At 46.5% G+C, this 25,317-nt stretch overlaps 1 protein-coding gene across 1 annotated transcript in view; it reads left to right on the top strand.

The window, feature by feature from the left end:
- The window catches only part of LOC147692587 (RNA-binding protein 6-like), a 1,208,024-nt gene that overhangs the window by 99,020 nt on the left and 1,083,687 nt on the right, over positions 1-25,317 (top strand). The window contains exon 3 of the mRNA XM_086938798.1: positions 11,855-13,226. Within this exon, the coding sequence (XP_086794924.1) occupies positions 11,855-13,226 (1,372 nt within the window). The remainder of the gene's footprint in view (positions 1-11,854; positions 13,227-25,317) is intronic.

Genomic DNA, 25,317 nt, shown 5'->3' with positions numbered 1-25,317 from the left:
TGACCCTTGTTTCGAGCCATCCACTCTAGGGGAGCGTGGTCGGTATAGATCGTGAACTGTCTTCCCTCCAAATAGTATCGGAGGCTCTCCACAGCCCACTTGATGGCCAGGGCTTCTTTTTCCACCACAGCGTAGTTTTTTTCTCGTGGGAATAATTTCCTGCTAAGGTAGAGTATAGGTTTCTCGTTCCCTTGAGGGTCTTTTTGTGACAGCACCGCCCCCAGTCCCTGTTCTGAAGCGTCTGTCTGGAGTATAAAGGGCTGTGAGTAATCAGGGCTCACTAACACGGGACGGGATGTCAGAGTGTTTTTCAGATCGGAAACGCCTGCCACAACATCGGCGTGGGAGTCCTAAGGAGGGAGTCCGTTTTGGCTGATTTTTTTAAGAGGTCTGTGAGGGGGGCTGCTCTTTGGGAGAAGTTGGGCACGAACCGTCTGTAATAGCCCAAGAGGCCCAAAAAAGCACGAAGGTCTTTTTTTGTCTGGGGAAAAGGAAGGGACTGAATTGCCTCGATTTTGCTTTTCTGGGGTCTTATCAGTCCTTCACCTAGGAGGTAACCCAGATACTTAACCGTTTGTGCCGCTAGGGTGGTTTTGGCGGGGTTTATGGTAAACCCATAAGACCCCAGGGATGTAATAACCTGGTGGAGGTGTTCCAGGTGCTGGGTCCAGTTGTCACTATAAATAACGATATCATCTAGATATGCGCCTGCATATTGTGAGTGTGGTCGTAGGATATGATTCATGGCCTGCTGGAATGTGGCTGGGGCTCCATGAAGACCGAAAGGGAGGACTAGGAATTGGTACAACCCGTCAGGGGTGGAGAAGGCTGTCTTTTTTCTATCCTCCTCCCTGAGGGGTATCTGCCAATACCCCTTACAGAGGTCTAGTGTGGAGATATACTGGGCCTTCCCTATGCGTTCGACCATTTCGTCGACCCTTGGCAGCGGGTAGGTATCAAAAGAGGATATCTTGTTGACTTAGCGGAAGTCAATACAGAACCTGACAGACCCGTCAGGTTTGGGTACGAGGACGATCGGGGAGTTCCACTCGCTCACTGATGGTTCGATTATACCCATCTTTAGCATCTGTTCTGTTTCTCTCCGTATTACCTCCCTGCGGGCTTCGGGGACTCGATAAGGCCTTTGTCGTACCACCTTCCCAGGTACCGTTTGTATAGCGTGTTCTGTGATTGTGGTATGACCTGGGGAAGAGGAGAAGACCTGTCGTAGCGGGAAAAGGACAGTTTCGAGATCGTGATGCTGCTGGGGGGTTACATCAGGATCTATACAGGGTGTGAAGGAGAAGGGAACCGGGGCAAAGGATCCGGATAAGACCGGATGAGGACCTTCCCATTTCTTCAGATGATTAACGTGATAGATTTGGGTTACACCACGGGTGGGATCTAGGTCTAATTCATATGTGACAGGGGTCACCTGGCGGAGGATGGTATAAGGACCCTGCCACTGTCCAAGGAGCTTTTGGTCGGAGGATGGCAACATCAGCAATACCAAATCTCCTACGAAGAAGGTTCTTGGTTTAGTGCCTTTATCGTACTGCCCTTTCTGCTTGTTTTGTGCATTCTCTAGGTTCTGTCGTACTATGTCTCTTATCACAGATAGGTGGGTTTTTAGGTCGTTCATGTATTCAGGAAGGGGGCGAGTACGGTCTGGTTCTGCCTCCCAGGCTTCCTGGGCCATGTCTAGCAGGGTACGAGGGGGTCGCCCATATAACAGCTCGTATGGCGAGTACCCCGTGCTACTCTGGGTTGTGCAACGGATGGCAAACAGGGCAAGGGGTAGCATATCTTCCCACCGTTTGGCTTCCAACCCCAGCAGCTTTTTAAGGGTCTGTTTCAGTGTGGCGTTATACCTTTCTACTAGCCCATCAGTTTGCGGATGGTATGCAGAGGTTCTGATCTGTTTGATCCCTAAGTGGGAGCATACCTGTTTCATTAGAGCAGAGACGAAGGGAGTACCCTGATCAGTCAAAATTTCCCGGGGAAACCCCACCCTAGTGAATACAGTAATGAGGGCTTTGGCAATATTTTGGGTGGTGGGCTGTCGCAAAGGTAGGGCTTCAGGGAAGCGGGTTGCATAGTCCACTATAACCAGGGCGTAGGGACAACCGCTGCGTGACGGTAACAGGGGCCCTATTATGTCATCCCCACTCTGCTGAACGGGACGTCAATGACGGGAAGGGGTTGGAGCGGTGCCCTAGGGTGTTTTTGACACACCGGACATTCTTTACAATACTTTTTGATATGTTGATGTATCCCAGGCCAGTAGAACTTGTCCAGGATAGTTTGGCTGGTCTTTTCTTCGCCAAAATGACCCCCCAGAAGGTGACTATGGGCCAGGAACAGTACCTTCTCCTGAAATGGACCAGGGACCAGGAGTTGGGGGTTTTGTTGGTTCCCTCCCTTACGATACAAGAGCCCATTTTTCTTAAAGAAGTAGGGACCTACGGTAAGGGGATCCTCTTGGTCCAACGCCCTTCCCCATGCTTCCTGTAGTAAAGGATCCTCCTGTTGTGCAGCCCTGAATTCTCTGTCTGTTTGCCAGGGGTGTTCGTCCGGGATCACGGGGAACGCGCCAGTGTATTCTCTTTTTTCCTTCTTCTTCTGTGCTTTGGTTTTTAGTGGTTTGCGTGCCTGCATCGGGGAGGACAACCCCTTTGGAAAGGGAGCTTCTTCCCACCAGTGGGTCAGGGATTCCGTGGTGTCCTTTAGGCCTGGCAATCCGGGGTAATCGCTTCCCAATATCGCCTGCTCCGGAAGTGCGGGTATGAGTCCAACGGTGAGAGTAGTTCCGGGATCTTTGGGATGTTGGACTTGTACCTGGGTGGTTGGGTATTTCTTCGTATCCCCATGAACACATTGAATGGCGACCATGTCGGATGAGAGTTTCACAGGGCGATTCAAGTCCTGAGGTCGGAGAACACTGTCGACATCCGGTGTCTGTCAGGGCCATGGGAGTTTGTCCATCAAAATTCACCGGACATCGAAACGGAGGTGGTGGTGTCCCGGGTATGGAACATACATAGTTCCGTGCAAGGCCCACTTCCATCGGCTCGTCTTTGTGTGGACACACTCTGGCGATGTGACCGAATCCTCCACAACTATAACATTGAGGTCCAGGATTAATAGGCCGTTGTAGAACAGGGGGAGGCAACAGAAGGGCAGGCTCTGGTCTTCTCGGTACAGGGGGACGAGGAGGTCGTAGGCCTGTGGGGGTGTGTGGTTTGTGGGAATGTTCCTCTTTTCCTCGCTGGCCCTCCTGGGCCCGGCTATAGGCGCTGGCGATTTCGATTGCAGTGTCCAGGGTTAGGCGGGCATGCTGGCGTACCCATCTTTGCGTGCCGGGATGCAAAGACGACAGGAATTGTCCCAAATACACTTTCTCTAGGATGTCCTCCTTAGTAGAGGTATCTGGTTTCAGCCACCGATTGGCTAGGTCTTTAATCCGGAAGGAAAGGGCTCTGGGGGTTTCTTGGGGCCCTTCCTTTACTTGACATAGCCGTACTCAGTAGGTTTCATCGTCAATGCCCAGCCTTTCGAGGATACATTTCTTTATGTCCGCATAGGGATTGTTACCCTGGATGTTCGCTTGTTGGTATGCGGCCTGTAGGTCACCCGTCAGTAAGGGACCCAGGTAATGACCCCACCGGTCAGCAGGCCAGGCGGCGGCCTGTGCTAGCCGCTCGAAGTTGGTAAAAAAGAAGTCTGGGTCCTCTCCCGGCACATATTTCTGGAGAACCACCGAAGGTAGGGAGGTCATGGGCCTCTGATGACCTAGGACATCGGTCAGTTTCCCCATAGCCTGCTCGTGGGTGGTTCCCTGTCCTTTTAACACATCATGGAGTTGTCCGCGGTCGTCCTCAGCGGTCTTTAAGAACTGCTCCATTAACTTTCCCAGTTGTTCCTGGGATTCCGCCATCCTCTTCATCACGGCCTCCATACCTCCAGGTGATCCCACTTCTGACACCAGATGTGATCGTGGGCGGTCGGCAGACTGGTAAAGCAGGCGAGGAGGCCGGATATAGTGGGCTATAGTGTATTTATTTGGTCTCTGTACAGTGGGATATGGGGATAGAGAGAGTCCCAGATTGATCACACAGCGAAGGAGGTGCGTCGTCTTCTGGATTCCTCTTGATGGAACGAGGGTCCGCTGAATATCCGGGTCTTGGGTGTAGCTGCCTCGGTATGGTTGGAGGGCAACAAGAGACAGAGGAGCCGTTAGTCACTCTGGGACTAAAGATCCGATACCGTCACCGTTACCCGGTCGTGGGAGGATGAGAAAGGGGAGTGAGGAAGGTACGGGAAGGAGTCAGGGAAGGGAAAGCAAAAAGAGGTGCACAGGATGGTGAGGAATAGGGGTGCTCTTTATACAGTGCTCCGTGTGTTTATATACAAGATGCCTAGCAACTATGGGTGACGTGCCTAGGATAGCGGGAGAAAGTATACACGGGGGGGGGGGGGGGGTTCCTACTAATTACACAGTGCACCTAATGTGCTCGAAATGGTAACTGGTACTCACGCGCTCCGCCGTAACTCTCCTCCGAGTTACGGCCGCTCTTCAGCCACCTCCGTGGGACTCCACCAATCTTCGGACCACTCCTCGATGTCTCCGTTCCCGTCTTCTCCGTCCGTCACCGCACCAGCCGAAAGCTCCTGCCACGATCCTTCGACCCTTTCTGCCTCTCCTCTTCCGTCTTTTCTGTCTCCGGCCATCGGCAGGGAGGCGGAACATCCGGGGTCGTGGGGTAGTTCTTCTGGTCACTCCTGATTGGTCCCTGTAAAAGAGAGAGGGGTGGGGTTCCTGACGTCATGGACGCTGTTGTTTTGGTTTTCACTCGTATACCTGGATACGGAGTGTTATGACGGGGTGAGTAGGGGTCTTGGGACCCGTGGGGCGGGATCACAGAGACACAGGCTATTCAGGTGCAAGCAAAACTCCTCCCACCGCTCTAAATGCAGACCAGATCTATTCAGCCCAGCTATGAGTTTCCCAGGCAAGGCAGGGCACACCTCCACTCCCCTTGTGACTGTCTAGAGTGAATGCACATCCGCAGCTCCTGTCACTCGAAACCACACGCTGAATACGCAAACCAACAGAGGCACACAGAATGGTAAAGCAAGAAAATGCCCACTTTCTAAAAGTAGCAGAAAACTACAGGAGTATAACCCATAGACCAGATTGAGATCTGGGTATATATGTATTTTAAGCAACAGTGTCTCAATAGGATTCAATGAGAGAGGCAATTATACGTGCATGTACAAGACATTACAAGGTCGTGAAAGAAGGAGAGACTCTCAATACCAGTTTTGGAAAGTGCATGTACCATCATATATTAAACCCAAACAGCCAAGAAACTCCCTCAAGACCTATATATACTTTTACTGCAGGAATTGCCTCCATTAACACCGGCATATACAGACCATATCACCCCATTTTTTTTTGTGGGGGGGGGGGGGGATTTACTCATTTATTGTATTTTTGAAAATCTTTTTCTCTTTTATATTTCTTTACTAGCAGCCCGTCCCGACGTCCGTGAGCAATTAGGCTTCAGGACCCACGCCCGCCCCGACGTTGTCCGTGGGTCCCCCGGAGCCTTCCTCCATATATTGCAGTATTATACCTCTATGTTTACTTTGTACGCTTTTGTAACCTGCACACGTAACTTTTTCCTCCTGTAATGCACAGTTTGGCTCACTTTTTTAATGCTCCGTTTGCTTCCTCTTATAACCTGCGCACGTAACTTTTTCCTCCTGTAATGCACCGTTTGGCTCACTTTTTTAATGCTCCTTTTGCTTCCTCTTGCTACCTGCACACGTCACTTTTTCCTCCTATACCTCTATGTTTACTTTCTACGCTTTTGTAACCTGCACATGTAACTTTTTCCTCCTGTAATGCACCGTTTGGCTCACTTTTGTAATGCTCCGTTTGCTTCCTCTTGCTCACGATTTTCATTTTTGCTTAATTTTTCCGCTGCTCACCGCGCCTAAATAAATAAATAAATAAATAACCTACGTCATCTGCTGCTCACCGCTCCTCCCCGCCTGTCCGCCTCTCCTCACCGCCTGTCTGCCGCTCCTCACCGCCTGTCCGCCGCTCCTCACCGCGCCATGTCCGCTGGTCCTCCTCGCGCTCCTGGACGCCGCTCCTCCCCGCGCTCCTCACGTCGGGCATGCACGTCACGGCCGGCGCTTCTTCCAAGGGACTACTTTTTTTTCTGTAAATTTTTTAAATAACGTATATTTATTACGTTTATATAGCCTATGTCCATCTGCACACCCTGACGATTACAACGATGTACCAGGTGTGTGGATTGGCGCTGTGGTTCCCGAGTTTACCCGCCTCAAAGGTTCAAAGTTCTTCCTTTATAATAGTAGTATAGATATCATTTTACTAAGTACAGAAAGTCATTTCATATACATTTATACAACACTTTTTAAATTCAGACCATAAATATACATTTCATACATTGATTGTACAGATTCATATATACTAAAAACAAAAAAGCATTCTACTAAACCAGGTAGAGAACCCAAGAACACACACACTCACAACATACAATCTAAACATGCGTCACTGCACAACATCCACTAGACATCCTGTCGCATTATGTCTGTCGTCCAATATACAACCATAGTTGTTTGATCTAAATTAAGAGGAAAATGGCCATCGCGTTTCGGTGGAAGAACAGCAATGGAGACCACCTTCATCAGGACCTGCCAGAAACAATACAGCAATGGATCTCTAGACCTGGATTTAGAATCTCTTTTACAAACTCTGTAATGTTATAGTAAAGATTTCACTCATCAAGGAAACGGAGAATTTATCATGTTGTGCTGGGCTGCGTTTGATCCAGTCCTCAGTAAATTCGCCGTCCACTAAGTGTAATGGATACTGTGAGAAGGTTTATGCGGGAATCCTTTTGCCTGATGCCTGGGGTTTTTTTAACTTGCTGATATGCACAAAGCACGAGAACCACGACCTAGTCCACTCCTCATACGAAAGAGGAACACTCTTCTTATGACGGTAGGAAGAGACACCACACTTCCCAATGTGTTGTATTTATTAATAAATTACATGGTACGAGACACCTTCAATTTTCTTTATGGAGTGAAATCGAGCAATACTTGTAAAAACTTAGTTAAGTTCGCAGAAGATAGTCGCCCAGGCATCCGACCGCAAATCACCTCACAAAATGCTATGGCAACCCAAGGGGGCTTTGTGCACTTGGTGCTCGTGAAGCAAAGTGTGACGGCGCGAGTGACATGTGGAAAAACACAGCGGACGACGCAGGGTGACAAGGTGAAAGACCATATGTACAAAAGCAATTGTTCGTTATCAATGAATGTACAACAATTATTTGTTTAGGAACCAAAGTCGAAAGTGCACCGTGAGTTGCGCTGTACGTTGGGTCGGCGGCGTTTCGATCCTATCTAGTCAGGAACTTCATCAGGACGGGGTTGCCGGTTTGGTAAGTGATGCGGGCAGAGAACAGTGGGCTCTGTAATGTCCGGGTCCTGTCCCGTGGTGCTAGTTGGGCTATATTACGAGTTCCTTAGCGAGTAAGCGAATCTACTCGGTATGTACAGAGAAATCCAGGTGTTATCCGGAGATGCTCAGATAACCATGAATGTTCGTTGAGTGTGACTCGATTAGAGAGTGAAAGTAGATGGAGGTGCAGTCTCGTAGCCCCGAACTGCCAGGAGTGATTTAAGTCCAAACAAGGAGACTCTACAACCACCCGATGGCCCCGGGATTCATTCGGCGGCTCTTTCTACTTGCCATTTAGGTATCTACTACAGGACCCAAGCAGCGGATCGGTGGTCCGACCCGGCCTGCCTACTCCACGGTTTTTAGCCTGGAGGCACACAGCAGTTCGGGGCTATGACTCGTGGCGCACTTTCGACTTTGGTTCCTAAACAAATAATTGTTGTCCATTCATTGATGACGAACCATTGCTTTTGTACATATTGTCTTTCACCTGGTCACCCTGCGTCCTTCATTGTGTTTTCCCACATGTCACTCGTGCCCCCTTGGGTTGCCATAGCATTTTACGCTAACAGTGTTTTTACAACTGTCCTGTATAAGATGTGGTTTTAATATATGATGCTGCATGCACTTTCCAAAATTGGTATCTAGAGTCTTTCCTTTTTTCATGACCTTATAATGTCTTGTACATGCGCGTATATTTGCCTTTCTCATTGAATCCGATTGAGACACTGTTACTTAAAATACACTATTCTAAAAGTGGCATTTTCAAATGCACATTTTAAAAACCACCTTTCCTAAAAAGGTCCTGTGATAATTCGGAGATCCTAAACTCCATTTTTAGGTCTCGCCTAGTGATGTAGCTCCATGCACTGCTCGTGTAAGCAAGATGTATTGTCGCCGCCTAGCTTGCGAAGCGGGACAGGATGGCTGCACGCGCCCTTGGAGACATCAGCTGTGCATGTGTACGGCTCGGCTCGCGGCGTTATCACAACGCCTGCTTGCACCATACGCGTGCACATCTGACTGCACCCGGACATGCCATGTGCACGCTCACGGTGTCTCTTTGAGACAGCCGATGTGCAGCACAACCCGCCTGCCCCGCGCTTTCACAGCAACAGCTTGTGCTCTTCCTAGGCACCTTTAAGTTCCCTTTCCTGCTGTGTTCCTCTTGAAGCAGGTACGGATTTCTAGCGATGGAAGGGGTTAGTGCATTTTATGGTGTATTTTATGGGCAGAAAGAAACCCGCCCGAGGTGGCGGCATGCGGCAGACACACCGGCAGGCAGGCACTTCCTCACAGCGCTGTGTGTAACTCGTCATGCAGGCAGTTGACAGTGCTGACCCTCGGAGGGGCACGCAGATACCATACTTTTACTGTAAGTGTGCAGACCACGGCCCGACTGGCATTACGTTCCCATGACTGTCCGCTTCCTGTTTCTATACTCATACCGAATGGAACGTTTTGAAGGGTTTCAGTTTCTTGCCCCAGCAATACAGCGAACAAATTAATGCCCGCCCTGCGGTCCGCTTCCTTCCTGTATTCATACAAACGGTGTGTGGGTATCGCGCGCATTCAGTTTCCCTCCCACGTCGGCTCCACTGAGCCAGCTTGTTTCTCTTGTAGCAGCCAATTTGATTGCTCAGAACCGCAGTCCCATGTCTGAAACCGCAGATCCAAAAGGGTCATCTGGAAAAAAAAGCTTTCCTTAGCCAATAATATTCATTTTATTTATTTGTATTTTGTTATTCGCAATGCCGCAGAGTCTGTTGATCCCAAACAGTCAAGATATAGACAAGTGTTGGCTCTTTAAAAGCTCACCTGCAGCCGTTTTAGAACTCGCAGTGCTTATATTACACTACGCACTTTATCCTTCACTCTGCCCCGCACTCTATCTTGCTACTTATCATAATGTTTTTAACTCCCCGTGCCTCTTTCTCGTGTTTTATTATATGCCACATGGTATTGCATCTACGTGCCTGTAACTTTCCACCGCACTCTGATAAGAAATGGGTATCTGGGAAAAGACCCCTTATAATCCCACATTACCTAAAGTGAGGTTGAATGCGTTGTAGCACTGGAAGGAAAGTCACAATCGCGCTCCTTATTCCCAACCCCTCTAATTGTAAGGATTGGCCTCGCCAACAGTCACTGTGGTCCGGAAGAGGGAATTATCGTGCCTCTTCACTGACAGCCTGTTCCCTGCCCTGCCGCTCAGGATCGCCAGCACTAGGACACATTAAACCTCACTGTAAGTAATGTGGCATTATAGGATGTCTTTTCCCTGATTCCCATTTCTTTTCTTCCACTTACCGGTACTGATGAAGCGTACAAGGATCCACTAGGGACCCGCACGATACGTGAAATGTGTTGACCTAATTGCACCTACTCACTCACTTTTCACGGATTGAGAGCAGTGGGAACCTACTTATTCCTCCGCAATATTTGTTAAAAGGAGAGGCTCCTATCCATTGTATTTTAAACTTATCTTCCGGACCCCTGAATTAAAATTGTTTCTGGGCACCGTGAAGGTAATTTTATTCTCCTGCACACTTTTATAGGCCTATACACCTGCATGCACAACTGCGACACCTCCTTCAAAAGATCTCCGGTAAAGAGCCCTCTCGCGGGGCGTGTGGGGGACAGCAACACCACCCCCACGAGGCGTTATGGTCGATGATGAAGCATGACACTCTCAAGGGTGTGTGAGGGCACTAATTCCAAGAGGAGGAATCCCCCACCTTCATCTAGACCCAACCTGTTGAACTTCTGGAGACCACACACACTACTATCCAACCATAATAGGTTGCCTATCTTCTTCTAACAGGAACAGTTATCCATTATTGATCACAACGTGAATCGTTGGGGGCACTGGTACCGGACCTATTTCTTTCCATTTAGCTCCCCATCCCCACTTTCTACTTCATGTTGCGTGTAAATCAAATATGCTAACTAGGATAATCAATCATATTCATAATTTATACAAAGAGCATATGCACTTGAGCACTGATTAGCAGTGGTAAAAGTGCCCAGAATCCTATAGCCAACGAAAACAGGGTTAGAAAAATAGCAGGAAAAAGGCAAAACTTTTGGGGATAATCCTGCTAAAAGGGCCAATTCCAACAGCATCTATTCATAACGTTTAGTGGTGCAGATTTACGTTCTCCCTTCCTCCTCCCCGGCAGAGATTAGATGGTAATACAAACGCACACAAATTTGGCATGTTCAACAGAAAAGCTAACTTGGCAGACTATACCCTCACTTCTTATATGGTAGAGTGAAAAAAACATATAATAAAGGAGCTACTGAAAATGCGCAATGGATGAGATGCGATGCACGACGCCGACCATAAAACTTACTTGAGGAATGCCATTTACAGAGTCCGAGGCCAAAACAAGATGGTAAGAGTATGCATAGCATGTGAATCTGCAGCACTAAATGCTACGAATATATGCTTACAGGGTAAGCAACATACTCCTTTTGGCACATAACTTTGTGAGATTTTTTTTACCCGATATTTAAAATTACTGATAACAGGGTGTATTCTTTTTTTTTATTATTAAAGGAAATGGAAATATGTGAACACCATCATCGTGGTTGGGTTAAAATTTGCATTTACCACTCTGGCTAAGAGGGACATTGCAAGAATGTGGAAGGCGACAGCCTCACCAAAGATAGTTTCCTGAAAAAAGGGTCTGGATTTTTGTATGGATATGGAGCAACCGGTCTTTAAGGCTAGGGAGTGTCCGCAGAAGCATTTGAAAATTTAGAAAAAATGGGCTGAGTACCGGGGCCTATGGTTGGGGAGCCTACGGGCCCAGAGGGGATTGAGGCTTTGACATGGATACCAGGGCAGGCGGGACAGTGACATTTGTAAAGAGGCGTTTTGTGGTTCAAACTGGGTCGTGGGGCAGCTTCAAAGTTATGGACGAGGTTTGATGGCAGCACATATGGGCGGGGGTGGGTGTTATAATGGTAAAAGTTTGATATCTTCGTTTCTAAAATATGACATTTGTATACTAGATGGTTACAATATTACTGTGCTGTTTTCTGACTGTCAACAGCTTACTGGGACAGGGAGCTTCGACTGATATGTAACAATTGACATAACAAAATGTGTTTATAAAAAAAATTATTATTTACACCCCTGTTGCTTCTAAAAATGTAAACTCTCCACACCTTTTGTTTCTATTGAGTGTTAGGTGGTTTCTAAAAATGGAACACACATTTTTGGTGTGGTGTGAAAATCAAATGTATGTTCTCAAAATGTAAGTTTGATATGTTGAACTTGAAATCACACTAAATATTTCAGTTTAGATTTTTCTAAAGGGTGCATTTTTGTTTTTGCAGCAGAAACCAGGAAGAGCGCTTTACCTCTGGGTGGAACAGAGACTTTCTTGCTCACTCTGATGGCCTTGCCTTAGAAAGAAATGCAGGCATCTTCCACAGCGGAAGAGATCTCCCTGCTCCATTTGAATTTTCTGGAATGTTGGGATCCACAGGACGCCAGTTTGCTGGTCGCGAGGAAGTCCCTTCTAACTTTGCTCCTCGAGGTGGCCCCCTAAGTGACTTTCGGTCAGGGGATAGGATGGCACTGGATTTTCAGGCTAGAAGTCTGCAGCCTAGAGAGCTATCTTTGCTAGATTTTAGAGCTAGGGAGGCACTGGCTGCAGGCTACAGAGGCAGAGAAGCTCCTCTTCTGGACTTCCGCAGCAGAGAGGGACTGATGATGGACTATAGAGCGAGAGATGGAGCTGCTGGTGACTTAAGGAGCAGAGAGTTACCGCCCTTGGAGTTCAAGGATCGAGATGTTCCACGTGTAGACTACAGAGAAAGGGAGCCTCTTGCTGACTTCCGCAGCAGAGAGGCTGCCTCTGAATTTAGAGGCCGGGGCATGCTCGACATGGACTTTAGAAGTAAGGAACTGCCTCACCCAGACTTGAGGGTAATGAATCCTTCTGACAATGACTTCAGAAACCGAAATCACCCGTTTCCAGACTTTAGGGCAAAGGATGGATCCTCAATTGAGTTTTTAGGAAACAACTCTTCAGAGTTGGAGTTTAGAGGCAAAGATGTGTCCCAAATGGATGTTCGGTCCAGAGATGTATTACGTTCTGACTTCAGGGACTCTGGAACCGTTGATCTTGATTTCAGGGGTCGGGATGCACCAATCTTTAATTTTCCGGGTAGTGAAAGGCCTAGAACAGACCAGGATTTTCGAGACCGGGACGCAGCAGGGGCCCCAGTAGATTTTTCAGAAAGGGGCAGGCCCCCCTCAAATCCAACTATTATAAATTACATGCACGGCCAAACTAGTGTGCGAGACCAAGAGGTTCATGAAGGCAGTGTTAACAAAACAGGAGACCCTGCTGTTGTGAGGCTTCAGTATAACCAGGAGAAACAGACTGATGACCAAGATGGAGATGGCCAGTCCCATGGGCCATCCCAGTCTGCCATTAAGAGCAGCGATGGGCAGATTGCTACAGTTCCAGCTCAAGAGGAAAGCTCTGAATCTGTGAAGCAACCATCGTCCACTGGAGATCATCAGAGAGCTCAACCTGGGCGTGGTGTTAAGAGAGGTGTGGACTTGGACTTTCTCGGAAGGCAGGACACTGACTATAGAAATATAGACTACCAAGATGTTGATCTACGTTTTGATTACAACCATGGCAAGCCACTTGCTGATGAGCATGCTGCAAAAGAGCCCCGTCACGATCTCCAGGTATGTGTGCATCAACCAGTCATAAGTTAAATATTCAAAGACCAAACTTGTGTTCTTTGGGCATACAGTGGAAAATGTAGTGATGTACACTTGGTCACATAAAACTATAGATAAGTATTCATGGAGTGGGAAGAAAAGGTTTTTCAGCTGTTAAACACGGTTAATGGCCTTATAGTTTATTCAATAATGTGGTTTTTAAAAAAGATCTAATTATGTTGACAGTGAAATGTCTTATTTGCTTTCATGACATAATTTAGTATATTCTGTGAACTGCATATTTTCTGTACCGATAGTATGCCAAAAATGTAATGCTGTAGGTAAATAACAAACACGATCTATTGTAAATTATCATTTGAATCATGTCTTGCTTGTCTGTGAGTTATAGGAATTTGATTGTTCATTTACGGATGAACCAGTATACCAGAGTAGTAAAAAATTGAGGGTGCCTTGTTAGCAGTGCATTGATCAGAGATGGCTCAGGGGTTCAGAGGCATAATGTAAAAACTTAAAATATGAAGGTTTCCCAAGGCAGATCTACTGCCTGCTCGTTTCTTTTAAAACTATGCAAATTGACAATTAAAACCATTTTATCTGCATTCGTCCCTGGCTGAGAAGTAACTTTCTGTAATAATGAACGGTCCTTTCAACTGTGGAGCATTTACTCAAATTAGAGAGCTACTGCTCGAAAAGCCAAGTCTTGAGTTGCTTCCTGAAGGAGAGGTGGTCCTGGGTCAGCCGTAGGTGGATGGGGAGGGAGTTCCATGTCTTGGCCGCCAGGAACGAGAAGGATCTTCCTCCGGCAGTGGCTCTGCGAATACAAGGTACGGTGGCGAGGGCGAGGCTGGACGATCGCAGCTGGCGGGTGGGCGTGTAGAAGATGAGGCGGTTGTTGAGGTACTTGGGGACCAGGTCGTGGAGAGCCTTGTGTGCGTGGGTGAGGAGTCTGAATGTGATCCTCTTGCTGACGGGGAGCCAGTGCAGGTCTCTCAGGTGGTTGGAGATGTGGTTGTGGCGGGGGATGTCCAAGATGAGTCGTGCGGAGGCGTTCTGTATGCGCTGGAGTCTTTTCTGCAGTTTGGCAGTGGTTCCCGTGTAGAGGGTGTTCCCGTAGTCCAGTCGGCTGGTGAGGAGTGCCTGGGTGACCGTCTTCCTGGTTTCGGTGGGGATCCATCGGAAGAACTTACGGAGCATGCGCAGGGTGTTGAAACAGGATGACGAGACGGCGTTGACTTGTCTGGTCATCGAGAGGGAGGAGTCAAGGATGAAGCCCAGGTTTTGTGCGTGGTCCGTTGGCTTGGGGGTGGAGCCCAGTGCGGGGGCCACCAGGAGTCGTCCCAGGCGGAGGGGGATGATCCCAGGATGAGGACTTCCGTCTTGTCTGAGTTCAGTTTCAGGCGGCTGGTCTTCATCCACTCCGCGACGTCTTTCATTCCTTCCTGGAGGTTGGCTCTGGCGGTGGCTTTGGTGAGGGAGAGGATCAGCTGGGTGTCGTCGGCGTAGGAGATGATGTTCAGGTTGTGTTGGCATGCGATGGCTGCGAGGGGGCTCATGTAGACGTTGAAGAGGGTGGGGCTGAGGGAGGATCCTTGTGGTACGCCGCAGATGACTTCGGTGGCCGCGGATTTGAACGGGCGGACTCTGGGTTCTTCCGGCGAGGAACGAGAGGATCCACTCCAGTGCCTTCTCTTGGATTCCGATGTTGCTGAGGCGCTGTATTAGGGTTAAACAACAATAGAGTAGTTCATTGTTTATTATTATAAAAATATATTCGTACAAATACAATTAAATGTTTAAAAACAATTCATAAAAAGCCAAATATTAAAATTTCACAAAACAAATCATAAAATACTCTCTGTGATACATATAAATTCAAAAAACAATATAATCATTTGGCATTTGACATTTATAAAACTGAGAGATAAGAAAAGGAAAAGGAGACATACAAGAGACATAAAACTTGTCAATAGATGTAGCACGTTTCTGGGGTTTCACATAAACACAATCCTGAAAATATATAATTATTTGTCTACAGGGTAGGTTTTTACTCAATCGTGCAGTAGGGCGTCCTACTTTTTGAATTTATGTGGATCACAGTGTATTTTATGATTTGTTTTGTGAAATTTTAATATTTGGCTTTTTATGAATTGTTTTTAAACATTTAATTGTATTTGTATGAATATATTTTTATAATAATAAACCATGAACTACTCTATTGTTGTTTGTGTATTAGTTAGTGAAGGAACGCAGTGGGCCTATAACTAGGTTGGCCAAGGTACCTAGTCTGGGTTGTCCTACTTGAGAACGGTTTACCAAGGGAAGAAATTTTCTTTACTGTTTAAGTACCCTATTCCCCTGGTTGTAAGGGGGTCTCTCTCAATTTTGAAACCTCGATTTAGGAATGGCCAGTGTCTTACAGAAAAACTTGTTTTCGAAGGCCTGCATTGTTGCTGGCAGTTCATTACTCCACACTCTATCTTTGATTGGCTTGTGACCCCGTTTTTTTGCATATCTAAAGATTGAATCGCATGCTACTCTCATTTTCTGAATTCTCTGTTTAGTCAAGCCGCCCCATGGCAAATTTGTTCCAAACAGGATAGCTAAATAATTATAATATGAAACCTTAGTAATCGGGCGATGGCCCATAGAAAAGGAATTTGTTTTAGATTTTTTTAGGCCTCAAGTTAAAATAAATGATTTCTGGTGATTTACTTTTAAACTTAGGTTTGTCAAAAAACTGTTAAAACCATTTCAAAGTTTGTGGTGGCCAGTTGCCGTTTGTGAAATTAAAACGGCGCCAACCGCATACAAAAGGGTTGGGACTGGTCGGGAGGCGATTTTGATGGTATCCTCACTACATGTACTCAGGCCTTTGCCTAAAGAATTGATATAGAATAAAAACAGAAAAGGTACCATTATCAAGCCCTGCCTGACTCCTCTAGTTACCGTTTTAGGTTGTGTACAATCGCCTAGTTGTGTAGAACGGACCCTAGTGGAAGTATCCCAATGTAACCGCCTAATCGGACCCCCAGGATATAGCGGCATGGATTAGCAAATTTAGCGGCACAAAAATGGAAATTTAGCGGCACAAATATGGAAATTTAGCGGCAATTTTGCGGCATTTTATTTGGCTATTTCTCCTACAATAAACACAGATATCTTAGGTTTTTTTTTAGTTATTTAACAACATGAAGCTATGTATATTTGGTTTATTTACAATGTAGACACTTTGTTTCCCTCGAAAAGCAAGACTTCCTCTCCGGCAGAACACAGAACGTCCGCCTTCCGCTCCGAAGCCACCAAGATCTGCGGCATACCCTAGGGCTCATTCCTCAGCCCTATGCCAAGGACCCCCACAGCTCCAACACCCACCGACCACGCACGCAACCTGGGGGTCATCTTCGACTCATGGCGCCGTATAGTGGGTGGTAGGATCTCTCCCCAAGCTCCACGAGGGGTGCAAGCGGCAGGAGAGGAGTGCCGCAGCGAGGCCCAGCCGGGGGCGGAGATGGTGAAGCACGCGGAGCCAGAGGAGCGCCCGACGAGCATCCTGAGGCTCCAGGGTTTCCCTCACTGGTGCTGATATGGTGTTGTCTCCCGGGGCGAAGGCACCTAGAAGCACTCCTCCAGGCTGGCAACAATGGAATCTGCGGAGTGGCAAACCCGGCTGAGCCGGGAGATGCGCATTTTTATAAAGAAGTGCTTTATCAGGAGGTTACACATTCTCTGAGCGCAGAAGAACGAAACATATGTGGTATTATTTTCTTTTTCAAGTTTTTAGTTTTGGACATGTGTGCCTCAGGTGCAATGCAGAACTACCGCATGTCCGAACAGAACACTTCAGTTCTGTGATCCTGCTGGAAGTGAAGTAGTGTAATGTATAGGAGTTAGTGGCGGTAGTGTAATCTGCAGCGTATTGTTACCAAGTCTTGAAATAGATATACCGTGAACCTGGGCTCCGACCAGAAGAGTGACTCCCCCATTCATAGCCATGGTGGTATGTGTTTCTAGATTTCAAGTTTGACATTAAGAATGAATCCGAGCTATCGCTGGAAGATCATTTAAAAAGTTGGTGGAATTGAATAATTTCTATACAGGGCGTAGTTGAAGCAAACAAAATGATGTGAGCAAACAAAGAGATTTTCACATCAAGCTGGGTGTTGTCAGCATACGAATTAGATACAATTCCAGAATGTCAGACCATCGCAAACCTTATAAGAAAGCCCGCAGTGTTGCCTCAAGGAGGTGATGTGAACCCACTCACAGTCGCTTACTTCCTACTTATATATAAACCAGGCAAGTAAGAAAAGCTAGGGCTTTGGCGGGGGGGGCATTTGCGAAGTCCCTCTATAATATGGACAGCTGATGTACTATAAAGAAGGGAGGGGCAATGCCAGTAATGGTAAGTGCAAGCAGTATTCCCAGTGTTAACCCTTCCCAGTACCAACCCAGTATTTCTACCTGAGGGTGAATGGATGCACATACCGAAATTGCGGTTCGAAGCAGGAATCCGAATTGGTGGCCGACCTCAGCGTTATGTAAGAAGAGCGACAGCATCCGGTCTCAATGCCATACTTAAGAACTATGCCTATGGCAGACTTCGCTACTGTGACCAAGAACTGTGCCCATGCCGGTCTTCATCACCATGACCAATAACTGTGCCCACGGCGGTCTCTGGGGCAGCCTATCCAGACCGAGGGCTGCTTCTGCCAATATCCCGATTCCTCATTTGTGGTTAACCCTTTCAGGGCAAACCTGGTTTAAATACATTGATGCCCATGTTTACCAAGAGCAAATCAGTCATTCCCATCGCCGGATTGTGCAATATGAAGTATCCCTCCTCTGCAATGCTCTCCTTCTATTCCTTACATGACATACAATAGTGTGTGGGTAAAGACCAGCTCACCCATCAGCTCCAGCTCTCCAGGGAGGCCCATCAGAGCACCTTGGAGTAACCCTGCAAGTAGGACTTCCAGCTCTCACCTCAACAGCACAGATCTAAAGTGTAGAAGTCAGGGCAGACCCCCCAGGATATAGCGGCTTTTGTAAAAATGCCGCGCGATTTCTACAAAAGTGCCGATTTCGCTAGCACTTTTGTAAAAATCGCGGCATTTTTACAAAAGTGCCGATTTCGCGGCAAATCGCGAAATCCTGGAGGGTCTGTTTAATGAGGTGCGACACTGGTGGTGCTACACCAGATCCTCCATCAAAGACCACAATCTTCCCCTGTCTACCAAATCTAAGCATAGGAGAGGTCTATAAACGCCATGTGTAATGAACCTCTCCTGGCCTTGACTTTTTCCACAATGGATAAGTTAAGTGCTTGCTCGATGGTCCCCAAACATGGACAAAAACCATATTGAGCCTTTGAAAAAAAGGAATTTGTTCCTGCCCATTCTTCTAGCTTCCCAAAGTAAGCTGTCCTAAAGTTGTTATTGTGGCGTCTAACAAAGAATTTGGGCGATAACACACAGGATAATTCCTGTTCCCTTTCTTGAATATAGGCCCTAGAGTGAATTTGCTCCATGTGTTAATTTGAGGCCCCTTCACAACTGCTTTCAAGACATTAACTAATGGGCGCCAGAATTCCAGTTTCGATTTTAACCTGTCAGTGGGGCCTCCATCAGGGTCCTTGGCCTCTGGTGACTGTTGGTTACATGAATAAATTCACTTCGCCAGGCGTCATCAAGAAAGTTGATCGATTTCTGGTTCCATATTGGTTCATCGAGTTGATCATTAGAGTTAGTTATAGGAGCAGTGACTTACTCCTGTTCTATGGCTGGGTCCAAACTGGAATGGCGAGCAAAATAAATGATGGATTGAGGCCCAGATCTCTGTACTGGGGTCAATGTATGACATTGTTCTGCATTCTGTCCATCAGTTGTTCTTTTTGCATTACTCCTGTTCTAAAACATGACATTCAATTACATTGGTGGGGGGACGGGGCACCATAAAAAGGGTTGGTTTATAACCTCCTAAAAGAGTTTGCTGTCTTTTAGATGGGCCGCTTTATCTAGATCTTCTCATGCTTTGTCCCTTTTCCTAATTTCTAGCACTTTTTTGTAGCATTTCTTGGCTGATGTTACTGCCTCACCGTTGCGCCGAATATGTTGGTGGCTTTTGTAAGGGCTTTTAGGGCTGAAGTACAGTCTGAATTGAACAAAAGCTGCTCTTTGTGATCTTTTGATGGCCTGGTGTTTGTTAGCAGTCGGGTGGCTGTCTTACATATTCCTGTGTAGCTATCCTAGTTCTTACTAGGGTCACCATAAGGAGAGAGACATTGAGAAATCTCCTGACTAGATTCCGTCACTAAGTCTTTAAAGAATTGGCATGGGGCAATGCGATAAATCAAAAAGTATGTGCAGTTCCTAACAGTGGGGGGAAAGAACAGGTCTCTTATGGATTGCCCTCACACACCCAGAAGGGTGTCATGCTTCATTGGGCTGTGCTCCTCGTCGGGCCGACGCTGCAATGGCAGACGGGCTCCCACGAAGGGGCTCTTTGCCGGAGACCTTTTAGAGATAGCCGTTTGGTGCGTGAGGGTGAGTGATCAAAGTAGTGTGAGTGGTGGATTAAAATAGGTTTAGTACTGCCCTAAGGGATCAAATGTTATTCATGGGGTGTGCTAACCTAATTAAAGTGGGTGAGCCACGTTTGGAATAACAATGATCCCACAGGGTCAAGTGTGTAAGTGTGGTTGACCTGTTTCTTGCCTACTGCCCCTAATGGGTCACTCAGCAATTCTTCAGGACCAAATGTCTATAAGAGTCAGTACTCTAGAACTCTAACACTACTACATGGCTAGTGCTAATTATTGTGAGCGTTACCAGCATTGTTTGAGCGATTCAGGGGAGACCCGGATTGTAGAGACCTGTAAGAAATATGGCATGGGGCAATGCGATAAATCAAAAAGTATGTGCAGTGCCTAACAGTGGGGGGAAAGAACAAGTCTCTTATGGATTGCCCTCACACACCCAGAAGGGTGTCATGCTTCATTGGGCTGTGCTCCTCGTCTGGCCGACGCTGTAATGCCAGACGGGCTCCCGCGAAGGGGCTCTTTGCCGGAGACCTTTTAGAGATAGCTGTTTGGTGCGTGAGGGTGAGTGATCAAAGTAGTGTGAGTGGTGGATTAAAATAGGTTTAGTACTGCCCTAAGGGATCAAATGTTATTCATGGGGTGTGCTAACCTAGTTAAAGTGGGTGAGCCCCGTTTGGAATAACAATGATCCCACAGGGTCAAGTGTGTAAGTGTGGTTGACCTGTTTCTTGCCTACTGCCCCTAATGGGTCACTCAGCAATTCTTCAGGACCAAATGTCTATAAGAGTCAGTACTCTAGAACTCTAACACTACTACATGGCTAGTGCTAATTATTGTGAGCGTTACCAGCATTGTTTGAGCGATTCAGGGGAGACCCGGATTGTAGAGACCTGTAAGAAATAGCAACATTTAAAATCCAGAACTGGTCTGGAAGACAGTAATATCCACCCATAGTGCAGTGACTTCCATACTTAGTCAATTGTTAGGGAAGGTTATTGTGGACCTACTGTGGGTGAGTATACGTTAAGAGGCCTCAATGTACATCACGTGGAGTAATGACATTATCTAGGGCACACTTGCCAGTAAAAAGAAGGAATAAATCACTGCACGGCGCTGTGACAACGATATAGTGGGGAGAATGTTATGGCCGATACCAAGTGTGCATCTGGCAATTCATGCACTAAAGTAACAGCGCAAAGTAAGGCACTCAAGAGTAGGAAAGCATAGCGTCAAGTTTATGTACACACAATAATCGCTTCATTTCCGTGCGTTCTGATAAAAGTTGCATATTCAGAACTGATTTTTCGATAACACGTGTGCCTCTGGTAATCCATGCCCTAGCAACGTGACTAAGTACAAACAAAATTAATCCATGCCCTAGCAACGTGACTAAGTACAAACAAAATGTGATAATGACCTAATTTCCATGCGTACTGGTAAACGTAGTGTGATCATGGCATGTAGCAACTCACCCCGATAATTAAGTCTCCGGTGTACAGGGTTGCTGTGCGAGCAGTACGTTGCTCACTCTATGCGAGCAGTACGTTGATCACTCTATGCGAGCAGTACGTTGATCACTCTAAAAAACAACAGAAAACAATCACAGCATCCAGCTGGTGGCTTCTTTTATTGTTACCGGTAATTGGTGGTGAGGCTCAGGCTCTGTAGTGGAATAAGAAGGTTGGTACTCACATGGAGGGGGCGCTCAACTAGCAGTGCTCCTACCCTTGCTCAGTAGCTTACATCAATGCGCAACAGCGTGGGCACTAGACCAACACGACGGGCGGCCATATTGATAGTGAATTTTGCGTAATGCTACTTTTTTGAGACAATGAAGCGAACAACACTGGAGGCATGAGTTTAATTTGACTAAGGTGTATGTGGACAACAATCCTGGGCAGTATGACCTTCAGTATTTATTTGACAAATTGCCAGGATGGCTGGGCAGTAAATGATTCTTCACAAGATGGAAGACCGCTTAAGTGTAAAGTACATTGGGCAGTAACCTTGCGCTGAGCGCTACACTGTCTTATGTGTTGTTGGTTACGGCCAATTTATTGTATTGAATATAGGGCAGTACTGATACCAGTATTGATATTAAATACAGTGGACCTCAAGATAGACAGGGCAGGGGCTTAAGTGTTATTTAGAACCACCCACGGGATGTCATCATTGAGGCCCCTGGTATTGCTGGAAATTTTAAAAATCAATTTTTTCTCCTTTCTAAAAAGGGCTTCTTTACTGATCACTGGGTGGGATTGCAAGATGGTCCAACAGATGTCGTTGGCAGTGTGGTTGGCCTCAGTGTAATGTGAGCACATCTTCGGGTTATTTCTCCTACACCTGATGTTGCTGCGGTGTTCGGAGATTCTAATCTTTACGGGGCGAGTCGTCATGCCCACATACATACGTTTGCATGGACATGTGATTACGTATACACAATTGCGGGTGTTGCAATTGGTGTGTGCCTTTTGAACCCAGGACATTGTGTGCGTTGAAGTGACAAATTTGCTGGCTTTTGTCAGTGGGCAGACTATACATTGGCCACACGGCTAGTGGCCCATAACCTGTGGTAGGTTCCAGAGTTAGTTAGACTGCAGGGGCTCTTTCTTGGGTCTTGTTTTGATCAATAGGTTTTTAAAGTTATTTGTTATTTTAAAGGAGAGTCTGGGTGGTTCTACTGCAGTCTCGCCTATATTAAGGAGCTTCTAGTGCTTGTTTATGATCTTCTTGATCATATTTGATTCAGGGGTGTAGGTGGTGACACAAGTTATTTGTTTGGTGTTGGTTTTTTCTTTGGTCTGTAGGAGTACCTCACAGTTTGTGTTGCATGCTCTCTTGCAAGCGGTTTTGATAGTCTTTATAGGGTATTCCCGTCTAGCCAGATGGGTAGTCGGCTCAGAAGCCTTTGTGTTGAAATCTTCCACCTTGCTGCAGTTACGTCTGAGCTTTAAGTATTGCCCTTAGGGTAGATTATCTCATGCTTTGGGGTGAAAGCTACTAAAAAGTAGCGGGCTGTGACTATCAGTGGGTTTTTTGTAGGTCTTAGTAACTAACCCTGTGGTGGTACTGCTAATAAGCAGATCCAGAAAGGGTATTTCTTGTTCTGATGCAGTGGCAGTAAAGCGAAGGTAAGGGTTCAAACTGTTGACCCATGTTACGAACAGTGGTATTATGTCTCCTTTCCAGCGTTGTGCAGGACTTCATCAAAAGCTCCTGGTTCCTTTTTGATTAAAATGGGTCAATGCGATCCCATTTTATCGTACTCCATGGTTAGCGGAAAAATAACCCGGGAGGCCTGGTGCATCAGTAGAGCCCAGAAGCAACTGTAAATCAAAACTTGGAATGATCGGGTTGTGGTCAATGTATAGGAAGGGTTGCGCCTCATGGTTTAGTAGTTTCTGGGTAAGATCTTTAGAAATTAGCTCAAAATCAAACGTGCTGCTCTTACCTCTACCTACAAATGTGGGCACATGGGTGATATTTTGACTGTTAAAATAAGATGGAAAAGACATAGTTATAAGAATAATGTTGTTTAGTGCATCCCTATATGGCGTGTGTGTAAAGTGACTTGCATCTTACCTTTCACCATCGGCGAATCCACTTATGCAATTATTACTGAAAATACATTGTTTGATATTAAAAATCTTCAACACGCATGATTGGTTTATAGCATCCCTTTCCCCCTCGTTCCTCTATAATGCGCACAGGTTGCTTTGAGAAAAAATTAAGTAATTTTACCAAAATAATATTAACTAATTCAGACGAAAAGATAAGTAAAATTGTATACCATAGTTTAACCTCTAATACTTTGATGATCAGATTCTCAAATGTTACTGATATGAAAACAACACCCCCATTCCCCTCCCTGCTGGTGTCGGAATTGCCATAGAACAGTAAGATTTAAAACTATCAATGTGCACAGATTTGGTAGCCCAAGTCTTCTGACAACATACTATATCAAATGTACGTATATGGGATAAGCAATCCTTGTTGGTCAACTTCTGTCAAATCCCAGCGATATTTCATGACATAGCTTGCAACCTCTGTCCATGCCATCTTTTAGTTGTGATAATAGTTTGGTTTAGCATTTGCTGTAGCAGGCAATTATTTTCAGTGAGTCTGGTGAGTGCTTCAAAGCGAGTAGACAGCTATAGATGGACCAAGATCGTGGCTTAAATCTGGCATTAAATTTGGATATTGATCCTAGGAGGCAATAAAAGGACCCATGTTGGGTTAGAGGTGTAAACAAATTCTGGTGGGCCAACAGATAATGCACCAACCCAGGGTCTCTAAAATTCAGGGCCACACCATCCCCTCGTGTTGTCTATCTTAAGGGACTAACTCAGTTCACTCTACGGCTCATATTAATTTTGTCCACCAAATCAAAACGACGTGCAGCATTGAACCTACAGCAATGTGAAACTTTGTAAGGCTTTGACAGTCCTCAAAAGGCCCCTCAGCTAAGAATGTTACCCCTTTTGAATAATAGTATATGGAGTACTTTCTGGTGGGAGATGTAGGTTCAATAAACAGCTATCGGGGGCTGTCTACATTTACACGCGGGCATAGATCAATGGGTACCCCATACTGCGATGACGTGCGTAAGTAACTCTTGAGCTCTGGGCCTGTATCCTGGGTGCTCATGGTATTATTCTTTGGCGTTTTTCGGTCTCTGTGACTCGTTAATTGCTTGGGATCTAGAACAATTCAGAAAAGGGGGTGGTGATGAACAGAGTGTCTGAATTAAGCAGACCACTCTTACCCAGTCCAAAGATCAGGGCTTGATCCATCACCGTTATTTAGCTCACTGCACCATCCCAGCTCAGAACCTGGCTATATGCAAATTAGTCTGTCCCTGGCCCAGTGCATCATGGGAACAGGGCAGACTAAACTACCAAGCCAATTCTTCACCAGAAAGGAGACAAGCTACCGGGGACCGGTTTCTGGCATTTCAGCCGTCGTCGGCCCGGCTTGCTTGAATCCTGATGGTGCAGTGAGCAAGGGACTCATGTCGGAGTATACCCTGCCACACCTATAGTGGCCAAAAACGATTCAGAAAAGGGGGGGTGGTGATGAACAGAGTGTCTGAATTAAGCAGACCACTCTTAGCCAGTCCAAAGATCAGGGCTTGATCCATCACCGTTATTTAGCTCACTGCACCATCCCAGCTCAGAACCTGGCTATATGCAAATCAGTCTGTCCCTGGCCCAGTGCATCATGGGAACAGGGCAGACTAAACTACTAAGCCAATTCTTCACCAGAAAGGAGACAAGCTACCGGGGACCGGTTTCTGGCATTTCAGCCGTCGTCGGCCCGGCTTGCTTGAATCCTGATGGTGCAGTGAGCAAGGGACTCATGTCTGAGTATACCCTGCCACACCTATAGTGGCCAAAAACGATTCAGAATTGGGGGTGGTGATGAACAGAGTGTCTGAATTAAGCAAACCACTCTTACCCAGTCCAAAGATCAGGGCTTGATCCATCACCGTTATTTAGCTCACTGCACCATCCCAGCTCAGAACCTGTGGCTTGCTTGAATCCTGATGGTGCAGTG

The sequence above is a fragment of the Lissotriton vulgaris genome, chromosome 9, assembly GCF_964263255.1.
Source record: "Lissotriton vulgaris chromosome 9, aLisVul1.2, whole genome shotgun sequence".
In the NCBI taxonomy this organism is placed as follows: domain Eukaryota; kingdom Metazoa; phylum Chordata; class Amphibia; order Caudata; family Salamandridae; genus Lissotriton; species Lissotriton vulgaris.
This window is presented reverse-complemented; position numbering and strand designations above follow the sequence as displayed.